Below are 15,175 nucleotides of genomic sequence, written 5' to 3'. Positions count from 1 at the left end.
GACAAGTCCAAGCATTTAGAGATTTGTGCAATCAGTAGTAGACCACTCCGCCATAGAGAGTGGGGCCTTCGGAGGAGGGTTTGACAACATTCTGGTGTCGTATTCTTCTCTCTCTATCTCTCAGTCTCAACACCTTCATTCACAGTGTTCACCACTTTGTTTGTGTCCATTGCACTCTCTCACTAAAGGAACGGAAGGCTCTCCCTTCCGGAGCACTCATCTTGAGCAAAGTTCAACATTCACTTCTGCTGCACCTTACAGTACCACACGAGAATAAATAAAATTTTGAGTAGAGCCGTTGTCGAATAAGACTGTCACATCGTGGCCATTGATCTCTCCTTTAACACGGAGGAGATCGTTTCTTTGAACCAAAGAAGGACAAAGTACAAGGATTGTCAACGACGTTTACCGAAGTAGTCGCCAGTGCGGAGGTAGAGGGTTTCCTCTTCTAGGACAAGCCTTCCGCTGCATAAGTGGCCGGTTTGATGGCAATCAAAACAACGGTTCTTCTTTTGATCCTCCATACTAGCTGCCTTTGATTTGCCGTCATTCTTTAATTTCTTATGCGGAGGGTCTGATGATTGACTTGTGGCTGCCGAAGCATTTGAACGCTTGTAAATTGATGTGGAGGGACCACGGTGAGGAGTTTCCCCGTTTGTTGGGCCACCTCCAAAAGCCGCCAAGGGAGGTTTACATCTGGGAGACATCAATAGGCAGACATAAAGCGACCGGTGTGAGATATGATTTTGAGGATTCTAAGATGCTACATCCTTTTGATGAGGTGGGAGTGGATAGGACCTCAATGGACATGGCGACACCCACTAGATACGGGTGCCACTTACTTCGTCTAGAGTCACATCATTGTCTTGTTATTTATAACGAGAGGGCATTTATAATGAGATGGCATAGTGGCCCAACTTAGCAGGATTGACATGCATTCCACTATCAATCTTTGAGGAAGGCAGCACAGTGGACTACATACTTGGATGTATAAAGGTTTCGCACTTCATAAAATTTCACCTTTTCTCTAGGCATCGACCACACATATATGAGACTCTCTTTTGATAGCACTCCACCCACCCACATCATCTCCATATGTACCTCATACCACGATATATATTTCACCCACAATCTGTCAAATATACATGCTCACCACATCTATGAGGCTATCTATTAGTTGGATCCATTTGCACCTTTGGATGCAATCACCGATCTTCTCTCCTCTATACCATGTATGTTGTGTGTGTGTGTGTGTACACACATATATATGTGTATATATATAGATATATGTATACTAGCTCTATAGGAGACTGTGTGCGCGCACTAGAGAAGATCGCAGAGCGTAAGGCTTTAGAGAGATGAGAACCCTTACCCACCCGCCGTAAAAAGTGGAGTTTGAGGAAGTCGAAGACCTAAAGCTCTCTCACCTACTTATGATCGGAGATACAACTATGGCATTGTATGAAGACTACAAGAACCTCGACCATATGACTCTCTTGGATTGTGACTCTATGACGCTCTTGGATAGCCACTGATACCGGAGCGTCCAGACTTAATGCCCTACCACATCAACATTCTCTACGGCTGCAATGGTAGAGAGGGCCATCTATGGCTTTACAGTATGACTGACCCATAGACTACATAGGCATGTAGAGTGAGCACCTCATATATGCAGCTAGCAGCCACGCTCTTTTCATCGCATTTCTCTTCAACAATGCACTAGCAAAGGGACTACTAACAGAGTGGACTATGCACACGGTTGTGCCTATCCGCAAGTCCGGGAACACACTTGACCCTTGCAACTACAAGACCGTCATGAGTGGGCATAATCTGGCCAAGCTATATGGAGCAATGCTAGAAGGAGAGTTGAGCACATATGCAGAGTGTGAGGGACTTTGAGCACTGGGAGAGGCCGGCTTCGTCAACCCTTCTCTACTATTGATTACATTTGACTACACTGCTGCTTGGTGGATTTCTGAAAAACTGTTGTCATAGTCCTGTGGGACCAACTCTTCCAAAGCCTTCGGACTCTTGGTGCACCATAAGAGATGATGTGGGGGGTTTTCTTTCTCTATGAGCAATTGAGGGGCCGAGTACAATGCCCCGAAGCTCATTGCTAGAACCGTTTGTGTTAAGCAAGGGTATGTTCTTCATGCTGGAGGTGAGGGCATGGATCTTGCCGCTACTGTGTTAGTGTGATATTGATCTTGTGTCATGTCTCAGGATCATTTGTGCTTGGCATTGTCTACAACTAGCTCAAGTTAAGAGAGATTAAATTTTTTTTAAAAAAGGTTTTGGTTGGACCGTCGAAGCTTTTTGTAGCAAATGTACATGTTACATCACTCTACCAATGAATTAAGGTATGGAATTGATGAAGGATACCTTTTACATATGCTATAAATATTCTGCCAAAAAAGCATAGGGATCTTATGCTGATATGTTTGGACCTCTTTGTTTTTGTAGAAGCATCAGCCTCTTCTTGGTGATTTAGGAAAAAAGCTGTTATATATTTAATAATTGAAGTCCAATTGAGGCGTTTAGCACAGCACACAATGAGCACCTATGCGAGACGTTTTTGTTTTACTTATCTCTGTCTGCAAGTCTTCCTCATACTGACTGCAGCTTTCATGAATTTCGAACAGTTGGAGTTGGAGATTTTGCAGTTCTCAGAAAGTTTAAGGCAATCGGGAATCCTTCCAGATGAGAAGATTGCAATTTTTGCGGAAAACTCATGCCGATGGCTAATTGCAGACCAAGGTAACTCTCGAACTCGTGAGTAAAAAAGTATCTGAATAAAATTTCCAGCCAAAAATGTCATTCCCTTTTATTTCTCTGGATGTTGTTGGCAATATTTTGCCAACAGGAAGACCATTAGAACATGTTACTTCAACTATTGTGAAGTCTACAGCTGACCGTGCCAATCAAACAGTTGAAGAACGTAGAGAACAGGCACATCTGTAGTAAAACTGTTTTTAACTAATCGCTTTGCAGAAATCCACAAAGCAAAATATAGAAGCCTCCATTATTTGTGCTGTGCCACTCACAAATGGAGGCCACAAGATAAACCCAATAAGGTATGACCCACACATGATGCTTTGCGTAGGGGCAACTGAAGAAAAGGTGGAGGGGCAAGGAAGTGAGGTCAAGGGATAGGAGAGGAGAATAAAGAAAGAAGCACAACCATCGCCAACCTCGAAGAAATTCCATAATAAGAAGGAAAATGTAGAAATTACAAGATAAGAGGGCACATGAACCATAGTATAGCAAAGAAATAGCCATTGCTGAGTTTAAGTGCTGGCTATTTGGCTGGGAGTAGTCAAGAATGTGTTAGCTCCACATATTTTGGGAAACTTCCTGCACGAGTCACAAACAAGGTTCCTTTGGAGTGGAAAATGTTTGCTTCGACTAAAGCTAGAATGAAAGTAATTTGAAAATTCTTGCTTAAGCTGATGATTGTCATTTTTTTTTCGGGTTACATTCTTCCTTGCAATTTCCTTAGCCTTAATTCTAGAAGATCTGTTGTTAATAAAGCTGATAAATGACTTTGTAATTTCACAATCGTTGCTTTGTGCTGAGGAATGCTATTATTTTTGTACAATTACATTCTTCCATGAAATCTCCTTAGCTTTATATACTTCTTTGATGTATATATCCTTGTCAGAATAGTGCATATAAATGAATTGATTAAGTTTTTTGGTTTTTCTTTGAGTTTGATGGCACATTCATGGAACAGGTGTAATGGCAATGGGAGCTGTCGATGTTGTTCGAGGCTCCAGATCATCCATCGACGAACTTTTGTTCATATATTCCCATTCAGATAGGTTGGATTTTTGAAGTTAATGTCAAAATCTTTCAATTCCAAACTTTTGAACTCTGAAATTGATTGTGTGTATTGTGTGTTTGCTATACATTTCAAGATCAATTTATCTACACACACTTTGGTTTTTTTGGCAAAACTAGTTTTTCAACTGATTAGAGGAATATACAAGATATTGCCACCCAAGATGGGTGAAACCATGCCAAAAAGCTAGAAACAATCATAGAAAACCTCAAACTGCTGACGTGAGATGTCTCCCAAATGGAAACATCACAAGAGACGCAAGGCGCTGAGTACGAATAATGTGTAGGGTAAAATTGAAGAACTGCTGCCACAACGAAAAGCCTGCTGAAGGTGATTGTGAGTATGATAAACAACCCAAAGGGCCCAGAATTGCACCCAGGCAAGAAAGTGCTGATACTCTGATAATGGTGGATTCAGTTGACCAGAAATCCAGAAGAATTTTCCAAAATAGCAGAGCGGGAAATGGTATTGCAGCCTTTGTGTAATTGCACAAAAAAGTCTTGAGCATGAGAACGCCATAACAAATGAGGTATTGCCTCAGCACAATGGAGGCAATGACAACATAAAGAGGAAGCAATGCGCCGACACGCTAGAAGGACCTCACTAGGAAGCGTACCTGTGAGACAACGCCAAAAAGAAAACGAGCTTTTTGAGAGGCAATTTTCACTTCCAAATCTTTTGTAGAATACTTTTTCACCAACTAACAGGTTTATGCAAATTCATTAACCGATTACCATGCTGTGATATCCAAGGCAGGGGAATGAGAAAGCGATATGCATTGGAGGCAGTAAGCGCATGGAAACCAAAGGAGTAGTAGCCCTTGCGCTCAAAACACCAATCTTGTAGACTCTCCATAATCTCAAGCTAAGGAATTCGCTGAAAAGGTGTAAGAAGCTTACTAATAGCTCTCTATATTGGTCGATGATGCATTCCCAAATTCCACTTTTGGCCAACTGCGGCAAAGGAAAGAACCAAACCATCCGCATCAACCACATTATCAACATGAACCCATTGCTTTGTGCCCTTCTAACTATTCTGCTTACATTCCACTAAATGCTCTTTGCGCACAACGACACTACTAAACACACACTCTCTCTCTTCCGTGTTGTTCAACTTAAGGTTGTAGAAGAAGCACTAATCGAGAACAGAAGGCCTCGATGACCGTCTGTAACATTAAGGCAGTGGAAGCATTCAACAACTTCAATTTGGACAATGGTCAATGGCTTTCCACCACCACAACCGTTGGAAGCTAGGTTCTCCTGCAGACAAGGAAGAGAAAGCTAGGTTCCCATGTAGACAGAGAAGAGAAAGCGCAAGGGAAATGATTTTGTGAACGACAAAGGTAGGGTAAAAGACTTTTTCTTATCTCACAAAGGAGCAAAACAATCAAGGAGGTGCTCATTGAGAACACAAAAAAGCAAACATGAGCATCCAGAGCTGTTTTTATTTCACAAGTACCAATAGCGTGGCCTTCCTTGCAATAGCATGAGAACACAAATGTAAAATATTCAGACCACCACAATGCTTTGGAGTACATAGTTTATCCATAGCAAGCAGTCTCAACCCTTTTTTGTGGGAGTAAGTAGACCGAAAATGGTCCAAAATCCGAGACATGAAAGCATGAAGATGACGAGGTGGCCAATGCATCAATGGTATAAAAAAATGCATGTATGCCATCAAGATGGACTGCACTATTTTGAGTCCTACATATAGCGGCCAGGTAGACAATTTCCAATGCTGCAATTTAGACCTAATATTATGCTCAACCCAATCCAAACGTTTGTCATTGTTCACTGACCAAGCCAAAGGGTATCCAAGATACCGCACAAGCTGATCCGGCTTTACTATCTCACATGGCCATAGTATTGAATGCCAATCAATCTGATCCAATGGCAAAAGTTTAGATTTTCGAAAGTTCACGTGCAGATAACAACCGACCCATAAATTTGCAAGGCTTCATCGAACATCATCAGGTTGATTTCTTAGCCAAAATAGGGAATCATCAGCATACGCTTGTGCCACAAAATGATTGCGAGATGGTAGTTCCAATCCATATAATTGACTTGATGCCGTCAAGGTGTCCAAATAAAGCAATAGAGAATGAGTGGCAATAGCATACAACATGGCACTTAAAGGACATCCTTGCCTGATAGAATGACCAAGATCCCACTACTGAGTAATCTCACCATCGATTATTCTCGAAGATTGACTATGTTCATATTACATAAAGAAAGAGATCACATAACACATTCTGAAACCATAGCCCAAGCCCGCCATGATCTGTGCATTTAAGTCCCAATGAATAGTGTCAAATGCTTTCTCTATATCAACCTACATGATAAGTACATCTTGTCTTGTATATTTTGTAGACTCAATGCTAATGAAAGCATTAGCAATATTATCCTTACTTTGTCGACGAGGAATGAATCCATACTAAGTGGCATGTATGCCACAAAAAAAAAAGATCTTTAATGCGTGTGACAATCATTTTTGATATTAATTTGTAGATGACCGCATAAGTGTAATCGGACGCCAATGAGAAAAGCATTCACAGAGTGCTTGCTTAGGCCTAAGGCAACAATTTCACTAGGACTTCTTTGCATGATTGCGGCAAAGATTGTGTATTCAATGGATGATTCATCATGAAAAATAGAAGTGCTTCCCATCTAGGAGATTTCCAATGACCAAGATGTAACAAACCACCATGCAGTTCGGCTTTAGTAATGTCAGCCTCAAGTGTATCTACATCAACCACTGTCAATATAGGATGTACATACGACAATAGAAATTGCCTGGCTTGCAATATCTCTTGCGAGGGCTCCGCACGAGTTGAAAAAACCCGTTGAAAGTGATCCACCATAGAAATCCACCATGGAATTTACTAACTGGACTTTATTGGTAGTCCATTGTCCAGAGTCGAGCTTAATTCTTAATGCATGTAGATTTCTGCGAATGATGCAAGTGCTTAAAAAATTGTTTTGATGAACAACCTTTATCCATAAGAGCGTATTGTCTCGATCTAACCTTGCATTTTCTGAGTTTTTGCTTGTTATTATGCATCGAAGAGACTTTAGGAGCACATAAAGTCTCTTGCTTAGAAATAGTAAGCGGTCTAGAATCTGCAAGACTTTGTAACTCTTGACAGGTGGCCTTATCTGCTGGCACCTTTCCTCTTTGCTGTTGGATGTACCATGTACCATAATCTTGTATGTCTGTCTGTATACAAAATAACAAAACGATACCAAGCCACATCCACATCGATAAACATATGAGAGACAAGAGGAGGAATCACTACTTCAACCAAAATTTGGAAGGCTTGGTGCGAAAGATATGCATTATTGATACGCAATAACTGGTTGTGGGGAAGAGGAGAATCATGAGGAGATGCATCAAAATAAATTGGTAGCCAAAGAGGGAAATGATCGGATAGGGTAAAGAAACGATCAACCTTCATATTACATGCAAACATATTACATTGCTGAGTACCTAGTAAATACTACCGATTCAACCGTACTCGATACTTTGAGTGCGCATCATGAGTAAAAGTATAACCCCTCTCTGAAGAGTGAGTAATGGCCGACAAATCCTAAATAACCATCATTGACCATATTATCCCAAGAAGAACGCTTAGAGCTTAATATACGTGAATGACTAGATATATTATCTGTGTTTGCAAGTGCTTTATTAAAATCCCCACACCAAAATGCATGCGAACGCCAGGGGTATTTGGCTAAATCTTGCCAAAGGTGACTTCTTTGGGCTGAAGCAGTATAAGCATGTATACCGGCAAATTCCAAAATGTTCTCCTGAACAAAACATCGAAAACCATTGTGGGCCAAGACTGGGTGCAATTTATGTCGTACCATCCACAACACACTCGAATAGGTACTAGTGACAGCATAAGCAATCCAAAATCCTATAAAGTACGAAGATTGATCAGCGAACTCATGCTGATTATGCTCCTGTAATACCACAATATTTGCTTTATATGTATATACATAATGCCAAGTTAGCTTTCACTTACCATGGTTGCACAACCCGCGCACATTATATGTGAAACATCTTAGAGGAGAATGCATCTGTACAATATTTACATGAGAACCATTGGAAGAGAACATCAAGAAGTAGTGACCATTGGCACATCTGCATCCATGCCAACAGCTAGTAAAGAAGAATCCACATGCATTCCTTCCAAAGAAGGGCGGTGCATAATGAACGATGCAGATGTGGAACCAATCAAAGCATCTTTGTAAGAGTGAACCACTCTTCCACGCTTCAACTAGCAATTTGTGATCATGAGAAACAGATGCAAGTTCCCACCACTTTTCCCATCTAAAGCAGGCACATAATTTTTTGATACAGGTGGAAAACGTAGAGTTTGCCAACCATCATTGGAATCAACCAATTTGGCTTTACCTTTGGTGTCAGTCTTTGCGCTAGACTGTACATTGGAGCTTTTTTTTGTCTTTATCTTGTTGAGGCTACATGTTTTCATTGGAATCCCCCAGCTTTGTCTTCATGGACGAAGAAGAGGGAGGGGCAACATAAATTCCAAATGTAGGAATAGTAGAAGGCGGAAGTTTCAATAGAGGTTCAAGGCATTCGGATTGCATATGCCCAAATTCACCATAACTAAAACATGCACCTGCAAATTTCCCCCATTTGAGTTTAAAAGGCCTTTTGCCTATCATTGGATCACCAGAATTGACCATGATTCTTATAGGTATAGGTTTATCTGTATCCCAAAGCACTAGTATCCAACTTGGGGGGACATATCACTTTGCCTAACTGAGCAGCCGAAACAGATAGGAAGTGCTTCTATGTGCGTAGAAATCCCACTATTTCCACCCAAACTGGACACATGGTGGATCAAACTCTGGTAATCTTTAGTAAGTGCCCACAACAATACATGTGTCATTTGCATGTTGAAAAACAAGGTGATCTTTCCAACAATTGCGACGAGCGTCCATGTCTGCCAACAAGACCTCATAAAAGCCTCGCACACCAAAATATACCCCTCTGACATCTCGTTTTTTAAGTAGAAATCAACCGACTGACCTGCATGTTGTGCAGAGGGCATTTTACTTGGAAAACAAGATAATGGCATTCAAAGCATAATGGGAAACCAGATGCTTACGTTCTTGAACGGGAGTGATCACTTCAGTGGTAGGTTCATGGCCTTCTCGGGCACTCTGGGCATCCGCAAAATCCTTTGACAGACATTCTTTGATTATATTTTCCGCATCCATTGAGGAGAAATCTACCTGTTCGTGCGTTTGCATACTGCTTTCTGTGCCATAATATGAGGAGACCACTACCACACCCTTTATGAAGAGAAGGAGAAGAAAATCCCAGGAGAAACGCCACACAGATTGCCTGCTCTCTTTTACACGCACACTTTTTTTTCGGTAAATCAATTTGATTAATTTACTAGTGGGATACCTCAAAGCGAGGAAAACCCACCAAAAAGATCGTGTACAAGGGAAGGAACACATAAGTGTTCGATTGTACAAATTGGCTAAAAGCATCTGCGGTGATATCACCAACTTCCAAGGCGAATTGCAAAGATTGCCTAAGAGAAAGCTTGAAGAACGGGAAGGGATCTGCATGAATGCGATGAAGCATATAGCCATTACATTGTCGCCATAGGGTCCAGTAAGCCCAAAATCTAACCCACATGAAGAAGACCGCGAAACGCTGCAATGTTGGCGAGCAAATGCCAAATGCCCAAAACCGTTTATGGAAAACCGTCATGAGAAAACAGAGCCGCAAACACGCTGATACGCGGCAAAGGAAATCTCGAGTACTGCAACAATCCCACAACAAGTGGCAGACATCCTCTTCCGCAGTCGAGCAACAAACACAAGAAGAAGGGCGGATACGGCGCGTCCTAAGAAAAGTGCCCACCGGGAGCACCCCAAGCAAACAACGCCAAAGAAACACCGGCTCCTTCAAAGGCAAATGGCTTTTCCACAAAGCAGTTAAAAGCTTCCTCCACCAGATAACAGATTTATGCATGCGCCAAAGAGCATTACAATGATTAGCAAGCCAAGGTTGCAGTAGAAGAAGAGCACAAACTCGACCGGCAGAAATATCCTGAAAGGGCGTTTCCCGAAGATTCCAGTCAGACTTGCGATCACCATCAGGCAAAGGTAGAATGGGTAGAAAATCGACCAGCATTTGCTGCAAATCTCTCCAGAACGGACGATAATGCATGTCCAATCCAAATTGGCGAGCGGCAAAGGGAAACTCCAAAGTGAGTCCGGTTGCATCCACCACATCCTCAACCACCCGAATGCCACGGCAAGAGAGGAAGAATGCCTGGCGAGGCGAGCGGTCAACCAAGGTAAGAGAGAAAGCCCGACTCCAATGAAGACTCTCCAAACAAAGCGAATTTCCTTCCCGTCGAGCATTCCATGATAAATGAATCGTAACCTCTCTCCAAGCAGAGAGCAAAGCGGATGCAAGAGGACATCTATGAATATGCCCGTCCATCTGACAAAATACCACCTCCCAAATGATGATTGCCAGTAAACAAACAAGGACGTAACAACATGCTGACTCAAGTATGCAAACATAAGAGTCCAAGGCTAAGTTTGTTGCGCAAGTGTAGGCTATATCATAACTTTTCTAGCAAGAACATGCCTATGCAGGTCCAAGATATTTAGACCACCGAAGCGTTTGGGTGTACAAAGCTTCTCCATTGACATCAGATGCAAGCCTTTTTTGTGTGCATGAGTTCGCCACAAATGAGACAAAATGTCTGACATAAGAGAATCAAGACAGAGGCATGGCCAGTGCAATAGCGGCAAAAAGAACTGAACATATGCCATCAAGATACTTTGAACGATTTGTAGGCGAACATGCAGTGGCCAAGTAGATAACTTCCAGTAATGCAGTTTGGCATTTAAGCGTTGCATAACCCAATCCACTTTTTGAGTGTGACATTCCATCCAATTGGGTACCCCAAATACTTGGTGACCACATTTGGAGGAACAATCTCGCCTGGCCACAGTTAACTATGCCAATCGCAAAAACGAAGCGCAGAAGCTTCGATTTACGAAAGTTGACTTTAAGCCAGCCGCAATCCCAAACAATTTCAAAGCTTTCATAATCACTTGGACATCATTCTGTTGGTTGCGAGGCATAAACAACAAGTCATCCGCCTAAGCCTGCCCAATAAAGGTATGACCCGAGGGTAACTGCAAGCCATGAAGACGCTCCGTAGATGTCAAGTGATCAAGATACATCAACAAGGGGTGAGTGGCAATAGCATACAAGAAAGCACTAAGGGGGCAACCTTGCCTAACCAAACAACCAAGTGGCCAAGACTCTGTCAACTCACCTTCTTGGATCCCTGAAGACGTACTACAAGCATACAAGAAATAGACCATATTAGCCAGTTTAGGACCAAACCCTAGATACCTCATCGTGGCAGCAATAAAGTCCCAGTGCACAGTGTCAAAGGCCGTTTCAATATCAACTTGCATGACCAGCACATCTTGCTTAGTGTACTTTGCATACTGTATGCCAATCATAACATTGGCCAAATTATCCATGATTTGACGACGTGGAATGAAACCATACTGAGCTTGATGAAGTCCTGTAAATAGATAGTCTTTAATGCGATGCACCAACGTTTTAGCCAATATCTTGTAAACCACCGGCATCAAAGTAATGGGCCGCCAATGAGAGAATTTCTCGCAAAGCGCTTGCTTAGGCAACAATTTAAGTAAACCCTCTTTCCATGATAGTGGCAAATCTTGTTTCTCCCATGCCGCATTTATCATGAAAAGTAGTGGTTGTTCGAGAACATCCCAAAAGGAGAGGAAAAATTCCACAGTAAGCATGTCCCAACCAGGAGATCGCCATCAGCCCAAAGCAAGCAATGCTCTATGCAATTCAGAATCGGTGAATGTATCCTCAAGGCATTGTGCATTTTGCGAAGACAAGATCGGACGAACATAAGAAAGCAATAATTGCCGCGCTTGGCAGAAGGCTGAAGTTGGCTAAGGAGCAGCAAACACTTGTCGATAGTGCGAAACCATAGCATCAGCAAGTTCCTGCTTCGAAGAAGTCCAATCACCCGAGGAAAGCATAACTCTCTTGATTGCTTGTGAGACGCTTGTATGATGTAGACGCTTAAAAAATTGCTTCGAAGCACAACCTTTAAAGCCTATTGATGGGCACGCGTTTTCCATTTAGCAATTTTACGCTTATCATTATGCTGAATACACACATACCTCACATAACTCCGCCAGTTCGGAGTTAGAAAGGGGCTGCATGTCAGTCAATTCTTGCAGACGTTGACATACCTGTTTCGCATCAACGACATCCCCCCGAGTGCACTGCACATAATGCGTGCCATAGGCATGAATAACACTTTGCACCCTCATGACAAAGCAATACTAGGCAGCATCCGGATCAAGATGCATGTGAGCAAGCAGTGGTGGAATAATGTTAGCAATCATGTCTCGAAAAACTTTATGAGTAAGATAGGCATTGTAAACATGCAGCAAACGTTCCTAGGAAGCGGCCGATCACGAAGAGAGTGCCCAAAGTACAAAGAAATCAAAAGAGGATAATGGCCGATAACTGCAGGGTGGAATCTATCCTCATATCACATACAAACTCTTCATACTGTTGCCCATTAAGCAAGTACCAAGGATCCAATCGTGCTCGATAAGAAGAATGAGCAACATGCTGAAAGGTAAATCCAGGAGCATTTGGATGCAAATAATGCCATAGATCAGTCATCCGAGCAGAGACAGAGATGATCCCAATCTTGCCTTTCCGCAAGTAACATATGCGAATTGCCTGTGGTAGTATCATTCGTATCAGGGGTATTATTAAAATCACCACAAAAAAATGGAGGTCCAAGGGTGAGAAGAGATATCTCGCCACATAAAGTAGCTCTTTGCCCAGAGGCTGTATATGCATAAACACCTCCAAAGTCATATACTTGACCATTCAACAAGCATTGCACCACCATCCACCGACCATGCGGATCGTTATGCAATAAAATAGGTTGAAGCTCATGACGAACTAGCATCAATAATCCTGAGAAATCTTGCAAGCGAGCATACAAAATCCAATAATCGGCAACATAAGAACATTGACCAGCAAACTCATGCTGATTATGCTCTTGCAAAACAACTATGTCTGCCCTACATATATGTACATAGTGCCAGGTCAGTCGCCATTTATCAAGGTTACATAACCCATGCACATTGTATGAGATGCATTTTATGTGACTTTGCATTGGGAATCATGTGTACAAGAGGCAACAAACATATAAATCAAGTAGAGGTTCCCATAGACACATCTCCATCCGCTACATCCATACAAGAACCCATCCTCTGGGTCAATGCAGGAAATGTGTCCATAGGATTTACATGGGGGGTGGAAGTCTCTCCAAGAAGTACATCTTTGTAAGAGTGCATCGCCTTTTCCCATGCCTCAATCAGTGTGCGATTGTCATTACAAGGAAGTTGCTTAAACGATGCATTCTTGTTGGCAGAACAGGAGGAACATAATTACGAGAAGAGAGTGGGGTGCGAATCTTCATTGACTTTTTAGGCACCACCCATGAGTTAACATCAGTAGGCCCAACATTTTTGTCTTCCGCAACAGCCCCATTTTCTGGATCAATGAGTTGCGATGTCTTGCCTTCCCCTTTTTCCACATTCGGAACCACCTTAGCAGTAGAGACTCCATTCTGCTTAACTTCACGCGTAGGTTTACGTGTAGGGATAGAGATGGATGAGGGAACAACAGAAGGAGGGGGTTGCAAGACCGGCTACAAACATTCAGACTGCATATGACCGAATTTGCCACATCGAAAGCAGGAATTCGCAAATTTTCCTCATTTAAGTTTGAAGGGACACTTGCTGTCACCAGCGTGAGACTACTATCTATCCTTTTTGTTGATTTCTTTCTTATTATCTATTTACTTTCACTTTTTGGAAACACCCCTCGGGAAATCTAACTGCCCTGCATTGCATAGCTAGTGTGGAACTGTCCAGAGGGAGTCCAGGCCTGAGGGCAAGAGAGCACTAAGGTTGGACAAAGACTATGGTTAGCCAAAGTGGGGTCATTGACTAGACAAACTGGAATCCTTTGCTACAGAGGCTACATTTCAGTTCTGGGTGTGGCTGTAGTGTACAAAGGGGGTCAGATGACCTAGAAAGATACAATGGCAGCGTCTCCTAAAATTTAGGGAACTGCTATTTTGGGACCTGAAAATGTGTTTGCGTCATTACCTCCGGAATGACGAGGGGAACATTTTCTTACTCTGCCGTGAAGTCAACCGGGCAACCGGTTGGGAGATTTTTAGGCGGCAACCCCGAAACGGAAAAATGCTTGTAAATGCGCCAAGTGGCACATTCTGGTGCACTTTCCTCATGCAGAAAAGTGGGCGCTGATTTTTAAGCTGGAAGAGGCTCATTTTCAGCTTCTGTCACAGGTTAAGAGCTATGGAGTGCTTGCTTTCCCTCTTATGCACAGTGCGGTGCCAGAGTGATGCCCTGCACGCTATGCACTGCCCTCTTTTTCCCCTATGGCAGTATGTTATGCCCCTCTAGTGGGCTTTTCATTTGACCAATGTACAGTTGTGTGGGTTCATGCGCGATTGCCGAGGCAAGAGCCTCTTGCACAGGTACTGGATTAGCTAGCGGCTAATCCCCCCGCAGGTACAGGTGAATTCGGAGAGGTTTCACGCCAGAAATCTCGTCCAATTCAAAGGGCAAGTAGCCCTACAGGTGCGGGAGCTCGAGGACTTGCTACGGATGCGACCGGCACGCGAAACGGAGCCCGAAACAGTAAATTACAGCCTGCTGTGTATTTTTGCAGGTTAAGGGTTTTGGCCCTAAACGGTCCCTAATACCCCCAGGAGGTTCGGGGACACGAGGAGACTGCTGTACAGGTGATCTGGCGCATTTTCGGGGCTGAAAACAGAGAATTCAGCGTGCTGCAGATTCTCGCCAGGTTTTGCAAAGTGCCCATATGCGTCGGGAAAGTCATTCAATGCGTGGGAATACTGACTGTGAAGGGTCCTAGTACAGTTATGTTGCCGAAATCGGGCTGGAACAGTGGAAATTCAGCCAACTTTGTGCGGGGCAGCTTGTAGGGAACCACAACATTTATTCCCTCTTTTGAACAATAAAGAAATACCGAAAGGGGCGCCTAAGTTAGGGGCCAATCTGGTGTCGGTCTTCTCATACAGGTGCAATCTAGCAGCTTGTATCCCTCTCCCCTTTGTTGTGTCTTGAAAGTACAGGTAGAATAGACGACTAATAATGGGTGAAAGCTAAATCAAGGTTTGAAGTAAAGTCT

General features: G+C 42.9%; 1 protein-coding gene across 5 annotated transcripts in view; it reads left to right on the top strand.

The window, feature by feature from the left end:
• LOC147433502 (putative acyl-activating enzyme 16, chloroplastic) overlaps nt 1–15,175 on the top strand; it is a 210,340-nt gene that overhangs the window by 78,696 nt on the left and 116,469 nt on the right. For all 5 annotated transcript variants that reach the window (XR_015185273.1, XR_015185272.1, XM_086490188.1 and 2 more), the window contains exons 3-4: nt 2,643–2,757; nt 3,734–3,821. Coding sequence is in view for 3 of the 5 variants with exons in the window: in XM_086490188.1 (XP_086346314.1) it covers nt 2,643–2,757; nt 3,734–3,821 (203 nt within the window). In the remaining 2 variants the exon portion in view is untranslated. The remainder of the gene's footprint in view (nt 1–2,642; nt 2,758–3,733; nt 3,822–15,175) is intronic.

This window comes from Adiantum capillus-veneris, chromosome 19 (assembly GCF_014529385.1).
Source record: "Adiantum capillus-veneris isolate H3 chromosome 19, ASM1452938v2, whole genome shotgun sequence".
NCBI classification, from domain to species: domain Eukaryota; kingdom Viridiplantae; phylum Streptophyta; class Polypodiopsida; order Polypodiales; family Pteridaceae; genus Adiantum; species Adiantum capillus-veneris.
This window is presented reverse-complemented; position numbering and strand designations above follow the sequence as displayed.